At 34.8% G+C, this 10,068-nt stretch overlaps 1 protein-coding gene across 1 annotated transcript; it reads right to left on the reverse strand.

Moving 5' to 3' along the window:
* Positions 1–4,046: 4,046 nt before the first annotated feature.
* Positions 4,047–10,058, reverse strand: LOC123754042 (uncharacterized). Its single transcript, XM_045736169.2, has 2 exons — positions 9,391–10,058; positions 4,047–6,664 (listed from the first exon to the last, which is right to left on the reverse strand). Exons 1-2 carry the CDS (start codon positions 9,548–9,550, stop codon positions 4,485–4,487), a joined length of 2,340 nt encoding a protein of 779 aa, XP_045592125.1. The 5' UTR covers positions 9,551–10,058; the 3' UTR covers positions 4,047–4,484.
* Positions 10,059–10,068: the final 10 nt, after the last annotated feature.

The raw sequence follows: 10,068 nt of genomic DNA on the forward strand, positions 1-10,068 counted from the left end.
CTTTGAAAATATACGAAAGTACTTAAGGAAATTCCTGTTTCATTTTTCCTCCGTGGTTTGACATTGTCATATATATATATATATATATATATATATATATATATATATATATATATATATATATATATATATATATATATATATATATATATATATATATATATATATATATATATATATATATATATATATATATATACATATATATATATATATATATATATATATATATATATATATATATATATATATATATATATACATATACATATATATATATATATATATATATATATATATATATATATATATACATACATATACATATATATACATACATATACATATATATATATATATATATATATATATATATATACATATACATATATATATATATATATATATATATATATACATATACATATATATATATATATATATATATATATATATATATATATATATATATATATATATATATATATATATAAAATTTATTTATAATTCTCGAACCTATGCTGTTTTATATTTTTATATTTTAGCGAGCTAATTTTACTTGAATGCGCTGCTGTACAAAGTAACATAGTTCCTTGATGGAAGAAATATGGAATATAAGTGAGCTAAATTAACTTCCAACAAAAACTTAAAATTTAACATTAATTTTTTTATATTTCAAAATTAGTTTGTTTCACTATAAAATTGTCAGAGAAAGCATGAATTAAGTTGTGTAGACTACTTTGTCCTATGAGATTTATTTTGCATAACATAGTTAGAATTACCTATAGTACAATGTTATAAAAAAAACAATTTTAGAACACATTTCACATAGATTAGGCTACTCATCCTGTGATCCATAGTATCTACTGCTGGTGCCAAGGGGTAGAAATAACCTAAGCTACTTTATCTCTATGAGATATATTTTTTTTCTTGTCTCAATAAACATATTTGAACTTGCTGGTACCAAATTCTCATCCTGTAAAGTGTAGTTTATTGCACAAAACCATGCTCTTTGTATGAGCTGTGGTTTAATATGCATCCGGTACTGATTCCGTGATTTGTAGTTTATTGTGCAAATCATATTCATCTTGTTAGCCGTCGTTTATTGTACAACCCATACTCATCCTGTGACTCCATCAGGGCATTTTGTAACTTTATGTATAAAGGACGAAAATAAGTTGGTTTTCTTTACACATTTGTCCTAAATCACATTTCTTATAATACTGGACAAAGTTTGTTACTTTTTACATTGTTCAAAACTTTTAAAATACTGAACAATTTGCAGGATGTTGATCCAGACAACTTCAAAAGGTCAGATACAACACAAACAAGGAGCAATGGCTTCAAATCTCAACAAGCCACAATGTATTAGACTGGAAATAGAAGATGCTTTTTCACCCACAGGATTGGGTGAAAAGGTTTCAGGCCTGTGGAACCGCCTACCAGCCGAAGCCATAAATGCCAAAAAACTGTTAAAACTTTAAGCTCCAGCTTGAAAAAATTATCAGAACAAATGGGGGGACAATTGACAAGCCACCAGCTTTGTCATCATCAATGCCACTAGAGTATCAGTGGCCCAAAGGAAAATTCAGATATACGCAAGCACACAACCATCAGTGCACATCAAAAGTAGACAAACTTAACCCCCAACTGCAGGGCCCAATGGAATTCAATTTCTTTCTGTATTATGTACCCCATACCCATCCCGTGGGCGGTGGTGTAAAGGATTACCAAAGCACACAATCGGTTCAGGAACTGAACCCTCTAGTTCGTTTAGCTAAGCAAATAACAATCTTTGGACACTAATTACACAATTATTAATGTTATATATACATGTACACATACTCATACATGTATATATATACATATACATATACATACATATTCAATCTACACAAATACACACATCAATAATCTTTTGTATCACAAGTGATTCAACAAGAGGCTCACAACAGTCACTATACAAGGCACTTTACATCTATGGTGAGTCCACAGTTACTAGTCTTGTTCCACACCCGACGAACTGGGCGGCAGCTTTACAGTCATGTGCATGCATTACCTACAGTATGCAAATTTTGGATACTTCGCTAAGATTTTGGGCAGCACATCGTTATGAATGAAGTACAGTACTTACATATTTCTTGGACACCATTGATGGTGTTATCTTTAAATTCCGCAATTTTTTCACATTCTATTAGAGTCAATGACTCGCCCACTACCCAGGGCATGATGGCCTGGCCTCTCAGAGGCGAACTCCTAAGCAAGAGTTTTTACATTACAAGAGATTTTACATTCCTGCAAAGCCACTAGCACACGAACACACAAGAGAAGTCACTGTCAGTGCAGGGGCACGCTGAACGTGCAATTAAAGAAAGACTGCCCTAAATACATGATGTAACACAAACAAGGAGTAACAGTTTCAAATTCAACAAACCACAATGTAGGACTGAGAACAGATGCTTTTTCACCCACAGGGTTATAAATTCATGGAACCGCCTACCCGCCATAGCCGTAAATGGCAAAACTGTTAACTCTAAAGAACAGCTGGAAAAGATCCTCTAGACAAATTGGGGGACCTTCGATAAGCCGCCGACTTCCTGTCCTTGTCGAAGCCACTAGTGTTAATGGCTCTCGGGTAAATTCAGGTTGTAGCAAATATGTAGACCAAGTCTATGCAACAAGTGGGGCTTGTAACACATTCACGTCAGGCTAATAATAAAATTTTGGAATGGCACACAGGCAAAGGACCACCACAGGACAAATTCCAAAGAATGGCCATCACTTATCTTTGGAAAGACAAGGGACTTGCTCATGGCTACCTTGCGATGATTTCAGGGGTCAATGTCCCTGACCAGGCCTCCTACAGGAGATCTGGTTGGGACTACGAAAGGTCTAAACTCTTAAACATCAACTACAGGGCTCCAGGCCAGAAGATTGGAGCTCCTGCAGTACCACCTGTTGCTGGCCATTTTGCACTAGATGGGTTCAAGCTACTTTCGAGGGAACCAATTGGAACTAATTGAATCAATCATTTGCGGAATTATTTGTCTGCTTTGTTTTCGGTGAACTTTGCAGTCGTCTGTATTGCTTTGCCTAATTTCTGGATGCTTTCTTGGTGTGGGTAATCGTAACATTTTCCAGCTTTCTGTGCCTCTGCAAGGGAACTAGGTTCTGCCTGTGGTCCTTCATTGGCTGAACAGGACTCCTATGGCTGATGAGACTAAGTACTGGGAAGCCATCTCAGCAAGATAGCTTCAGGGAACCACCAAGAGGCTCCTCCAGAAACAAGAAAGCAATTATCAAAAGTTTAATATGCATCCGGTACTCATTCTGTGATTTGTAGTTTATTGTGCAAATCATATTCATCTTGTTACCAAGCCAGGAAGACTATTTTTAAAAACAAACAAGAATGGCTTCACCACAGGCAAATAGTAGGTAGACAGTATCGAGCTTGAGTCAGAACATGCAATGATTACATAATTTTTTTTTTATAAGTAGGGTTATCTTAAAATGATGAATGTTGAAGGCATTCTTGGCAAAACAAGTGGTATTGTTTAGGTTCATATTTAAATTTGTCTATGACAGACAGCAGCACATATCAGATCTGAGCATCAGTTTTGTAGGCAAAACATAATTTGATTGATCATTGCAACATTTGTAAAGTTTTTTAGACATCTAGGCAAGATATGAATATCACCGTGAATTGGAACTTTAAAATTCAATGCAGGTCATACATTGGAGTAATAAAATCTAGCAGAAACTGTGAATGCTGACGCTAATGTACACCTATCACACCAGTAAGCCTTTCATTAGCAGTACATTGTCTTTCAACCTTGCTCTTGTTTGCTGCCAGTGCTCATTAACTATGTTGACAAGTTTGCAAATTTTTCTTTTCTGCAAAATGGCAATAGCACAATAAACAAAAAATTATCTAGCATTTCCTTGGTTTGAACACATGAAATACTCAAAGTTTTTTGTAATAAACAAGGATTTAAATATAAATTCAGAAGTTTTTTAAAAATATATTATAATATATTTTAAGAGCAGATTAATGGCTGTGCCACCCAGGCATTAAAGCAGTTTACTAAACATATTATAATACAATGCCCCATAATACATTGTGTTGTAAACAATGCTAAAATATACCTTAAAATATAAAAGCATCATTTAGTGTAAACAAACACAGTATTAAAATCAACTGTCATAAAGAAACAAATGTATCCCTAACATAATGCCACAAGCCACAATGTAGGACAAAAACAGGAGATGCTTTTTTTTAGGATTGTAAATTGTTGTTTATAGGTTTGTAAACCCGTGGAACCATCTACCCACCTAAGACGTAAATGCCAAAACTCTGCTGGGTTTTAAAGTAGGTACAGCTAGAAAAGATCATCAGGGCAAATGGGAGGACCATTGACCTTCCTGTCCTCATCGAGGCCACTAGTATTAGTGGCCCTCAGGTAAATAATCAGTAAATGTTTTAATTAAAATCCATCTACTCGTTGTTTCTTTGATTTATTTTTGAGGGGTTTCTTAACTTTTTTATTAGCTTGCCAAGTAGATTGAGACAAACTTGATACACCTCTTGAAACCTGTGAGCTTTCATAAAGTTCCTCAAAATCAAGGTCAGGAACCTTTGAGGCACTTGCATGATCTAGCTGCAGTTTAGATGGCAGACTTATTAAATCAGTACAGTCAAAAGGTGTTGTGTGGTAGTAAAAGGTGCCTTTCCTACTATTCACTGCCTCACCACCTAGCCATTGAGAGAGAATTTTTGGAGCTAAATAATCATCATAACTCTTCAAGTTTTCTACATTTAAAAAAGATGACATTTTTCTTGTAATGTGTTTACTAAGAATATCATTTTCTGCCAAATCTCCTGACACACACAAATCTGCCAACTCATAAACACTGTAGTCTGAAATATAATTAGGAATAAGGAGATCTAACCATCGCAATGGTTGCTTCCTTTTCTTACTAATCTCATTATACTCTTTTATAAAGTTTTGCTCTTTCAACTTCCATACATGTTCCTTAACATCCCAAATTTTATTTGTTCCATTCACTTTATTGTTATTTGCCTCCATTATTGCAGATTTTGTATTATCACCCCCATTGTTATCAACATCATTAAAGGCATCCGGAAGACCTGCTAGCATTTCTTCTATTTCACTGGAAACATTTTTATCAACTACTCTCTGATATGATGATGTTGCATCATATTTGTAGTATTGAATATTATTATTATTATATTCCAATGATTCAGTTAGACTAACTTCAACAACATCCTCCTCCCACTTACGTAATATATTCTTACCATGATCATCATACTCTGTATGTATAGATTGTGGGAGGTAAAACTCATCGTGAGAAACTTTTAGTTCCTGAGAAAAAATATCTCCATTACTGTACAAAAACAAAAATAGCATACTATTACTGTCCTTTGGATGGACAACTGACCCTACACCTGTCCATGAATTATTTAATCGTTCCTGCACTTTGTGTCTAAACCAAAGATCATGTCTGTGAGCAAAGTTTTCTGTGTCTTGAGCAATGCAAAAATGTTTTGGTAAACTTATACCTCTACACCAACTGTCATATTTATCTGAAACCCAGTCATTGGCTATTATACTCACTTTCTTCTCATGACTGTTAGCCAATAAAAGAAACTCCATTTCACCATATTTCTGTGTATTTATATAGGTTGGACTATTCTGTAACAAGTGCTTCCAACTAATTATGGGCATTTTACAATGTCTTTCATCCACCACAAAGGCACTATCCCTTGTCACTACATACAAATATGGATAATTATTTACCTTTGAGAACAAACAAATTTCCTTAAAATTTGAAAAATACTTTTGCATATCATTAACTTCCAAAACTGTATGAAAAGCACTACATTTATTCCTTTTCTTTGAATTTTGTAGATCACTTGGTTGTCTTGTGTCACACAACCAAATTGTGGATGCATTACCCACAATTAGAGACTGGGGATGCCTACCAAATTTACAGTAATAATTATCAATTTCTGATGTTTTTTCATTTTGAAAGTTGGCATGCCAAACAGCATGTTGAGTTCCAGCATTTTTTATTAACACCTCTCCACCTGCACAAGCTACAGCCCATACACCAGGAAGGGTATCATTGAGAGCTATATCTGTTGTCAAGTTCTTGGTAACTATATCACAGTCAGCACTTTTAAGTTCTTTTTCTTTCCAACAGACCAATTCGGCTTTTCTTTTTGATCGAAGCAATATATATCTATCATGGTTTACTTCCATAGACACAATTTGGTGGATAGTCTTCTCCTGTGGAATGTAACCAATTTTCTTTAGTTTAAAAAATGGACTGTTCCTTGAATTTTGTTTTTTTTTATAATATACACCTTGCTTCAGCTTAGAAATTACAATTTGCTGCTGTCTATCTTCCCAGTCTGGATGTATCACATAATTCTCACCATTTACCTCCAGCACATCCAGGCAGTTGCTCGTAATGCAGCATTTTTCATTTTTTATTTTCACAGTTGAATGAATTTTGTTCGGTTTAAGAAGTGGGTATGCAAATTCCAAGGTCTTGTCTAAGGGGAATTTTTTCTCAATGTCCTTATGTTTCCTGTATCGATGCTTAGTGGACTGAGAAGTCGATTGAGGAGCACATTGGTCTGGAAAAATTGGAAATTATTTACTCTTTAAATATTATCATGTGTACTTTACACTAGTAGCAAGTCATAATTTAAAACGCTTACATTAGTAATGTGGTTTTACACATTCAGTATAGAGCTGCAATGGTTAATGAACAGGGTAAGTAGTTAAAGAAATTACATACAAAAATTTTAAATGAACTTTGAACAAATATTAGAGGTGAACTGGTGTATCAATATTATATTTATAAAGTTTCACCAGATTTTTTTAATGTGGTGAGTACAGTAGCAGATGACTTCTGACTCCTCTTTACAGGCTTAGATATGTTCCTCCCATAGCTCATGTTAAGTCTTACCTTATGTAGAATTACTGTACCTAAATCTTCATAATTATGTAACAAAATATTTTCCTACAGTACAGTATTAGTAATAAAAGTAGAATGTGATTGCACATAAGGTTGAGTATTTCTAGTTTATGACCAAAAACAAAAATACATACTGTACATTTACCCAAATCTTTGTATAATTATATTAATAATAATTATAAAGTACTTTCCTACAGTATTATTGATAACCATCTAGTGCTCGCACCAGGATCACCAATAATAACCATCACCAACAATTGCCACTAAACAGTAGATAATACCTCAAACAGAAAGAAGTCATAAGCAGAAATGGGTACAGTATACACTTGCACAAAATGCAAAACTGTTGTAGATTATTTCCATTACATTGAATGCCAACTCTGTTCTTCATCCACACAATAAATGTGTAAATATGCCAGATAATTCAAGAACAAATGTAATTGGCAAACAATATACTGGTTGTATGACCAGGATAATATAACCGTTCTGAAGTAACTGAAATTGTGGACAATATTCCTGCAGATTACGGAGAAGCACTCCTAACTGCCTACTTAGAAACTGTAAATGGTTAGGTTATAGATAAAATATGATGACCAAACCACATAAAAAAATAGAGAAACGATGATGTTTTGGTCCATACTGGACCATTATAAAGTCATGTAATTACATGACTTTATAATTGTCGAGAACGGACCAAAACATCATCGCTTCTCCATTTTCTGTGTGGGGTTTGGTCATTATATCTTCAGCCACGTTATTGTGACTCATCATCTGCATAGGAATAAAATAATTTCCTAGTGTTATTGGTATGGAAGATGAGATAATTACCAGAAGAAAGCTTTACACCATTACAACTATACAACCTAACATTTGGAAGGAGGATAAGGATTTAGGATAGGATGAAAGGAAAGGAATAGTGCCCCACTGCTTGGACAGTTGGGGATTGAACACCAACCTGCAAGAAGCAGGTTGGCAAGAAGCAATATTTTCTTAGTGTTATTGGGATGGAAAATTGAATGTGATTATACAGTACAGTACTGTACTATTGTCTAATCAGTTTGACCTTGCCTACTTGTAAGCTCATGGAAAGAATCATAAGAATCATTCACCATCTGACTGTGCACATCTTATAAAATCAACTCAATGTGGTTTTGTTAAAATTAAATCCTGCCTCACAAACTTGCTAGCAGTTTTGGAAATGGTAACCAGCAATTCAGTCAAAGGACTTCCAGTAGATGTAGTTTTGCCAAAGCTCTTGATAAGATACCATATAAAGGACTAGCAAGAAAAGTGCAAGCACTTGGAATAAATGGTAGAATACTAGAATGGATAAAATGGTCAAAACAAAGAAAGCAAAGGATATCCTAAACAGAAGTGAATCCGACTGGAGAAATGTAGTGAGTGGGGTACCAAAAGGTTCCATTTTGGGTCCAATCCTTTTTGTCATATTCATCCATGACAGATGAGAATATTACAAACCACATCACAACAAATTTGCAGATGACCCTAAGATTTATGGTAAAATAGGAAATGAGAACGATATGTATGCTTTACAAAGAGATGCACATGAGCTCCATAAATGGTCGGGAGATTGACAGATAATTTTTAATATAAAAGATGCAAAACTTTGCATGCGGGTCCTACCAATGCACGTCACAACTACCAAATCAAAAAATTACCTTGCAGCAGATTGATGAAGAAAAGGACTTTGGAGTCAGAATCCACAAATTACTGAAAGTTTCACAACAGGTGGGAGCAGCAGTAAAATAGAGCAAATAAAATTTTTGGAATAGTGAAACAAAACTTTACCTATAGGGAAAAGTAAGTACTGTAATTCAACTGTATACAACTCTTGTGTGTCCCCCCTCTGGACTATAGTATCCAAGCATGGAGACCTCGCCTTCAAATGGTTGTTGTTGATTGAGGAGCGACGATGTTCGAGGGATCAGATGCGCTGACCTTCAAGGAGGCACATCTGCTTTAGAGAAAGGTCAACACAGAACAACAATCATCCAAGAATTAAGTCAACTCTCATACTTGAAATGATTAAGGGCCACAGAACTAACAAGACATCACATTGTTGATCTCATTGAAACCTTTAAAATACTGAACAAGTTGGAGAATATTAATCCAGACCACTTCTTTAAAAGGAACAATGCAGACTTTTGAATAGTTGACATCTTCTTCTTGCCCATATTGAGGCCACTAGAGGTATAGTGGTCCTCAGATAAATTCAGGTAAAACTTTTGTACTAATATATAAATACTAGTAATACATTATAAATATTAACACGAGTTGTCAAAGATTGTTTGATAAAAAATTGCAATAGCCTCAGAAATACCATAATAGAAATTTGTAACTTATCAAAGTGAAAAACATTACCTTTAGAACTGCTAAGATGATCATTATCGACCCTGGTGTTGGCAAGCTCCATATCTGCCCCAACATTACCCCAGTCTGGGCCTGGGAATGCCTCTGATATTGCATCGTTATGGCATCTCCGATTAGTCCATATCGGCGGATTCCAGTGCAGACCACTCATATCTCCTGCTACTACTGACCACTAGTTGAGGAAACCAGCTGACCTCGTCTGTCTCCTCCACACTAAACGCAAGCTCTCAATCTCCACACAACACGAGATCACTTAATCAGTCTTCTCTACAGGAAGAGATTATCTTTGCCGTCTCCATACAAGATAACTTTCTTCAGTCTTAGCTATGGTTATTAGCACAAGACACATCTATTATATCTATATCAACTACTATATTGTTGTTGTCGATTTAAGGGCGAATGGGAATATATATCCTTGATATAACTACTCAGCAAGAGTTAAGCACAACGCAGATGCGTCAATGTAACGCCTGTATTTTAACTCCTCTTTTCTGTCTTCTTCTTTATGCAACATGCAGTTTGCCAGCTTCTTGTTCCCGTCGTGGCCACTAGATAGATGATGGTCCTCAGGTAGCTCAGGTCCTCAGGTAAACTCCAGTTTTCACAAGTTTGAGCACGACGGATCTACAACTTCTGTCAGTCAACACAGTTTCGTTACATTACTGTAGA

This window comes from Procambarus clarkii, chromosome 6 (genome assembly GCF_040958095.1).
Source record: "Procambarus clarkii isolate CNS0578487 chromosome 6, FALCON_Pclarkii_2.0, whole genome shotgun sequence".
NCBI classification, from domain to species: domain Eukaryota; kingdom Metazoa; phylum Arthropoda; class Malacostraca; order Decapoda; family Cambaridae; genus Procambarus; species Procambarus clarkii.

Bases quoted from the DNA above. Each gene is read 5' to 3' on its own strand.
- LOC123754042 (XM_045736169.2), bottom strand. From the start codon at position 9,550: ATGAGTGGTCTGCACTGGAATCCGCCGATATGGACTAATCGGAGATGC. The intron at 6,665-9,390 runs GTAATGTTTTTC...CAATTTTTCCAG, and splicing joins TCATCTTAGCAGTTCTAAAG to ACCAATGTGCTCCTCAATCG.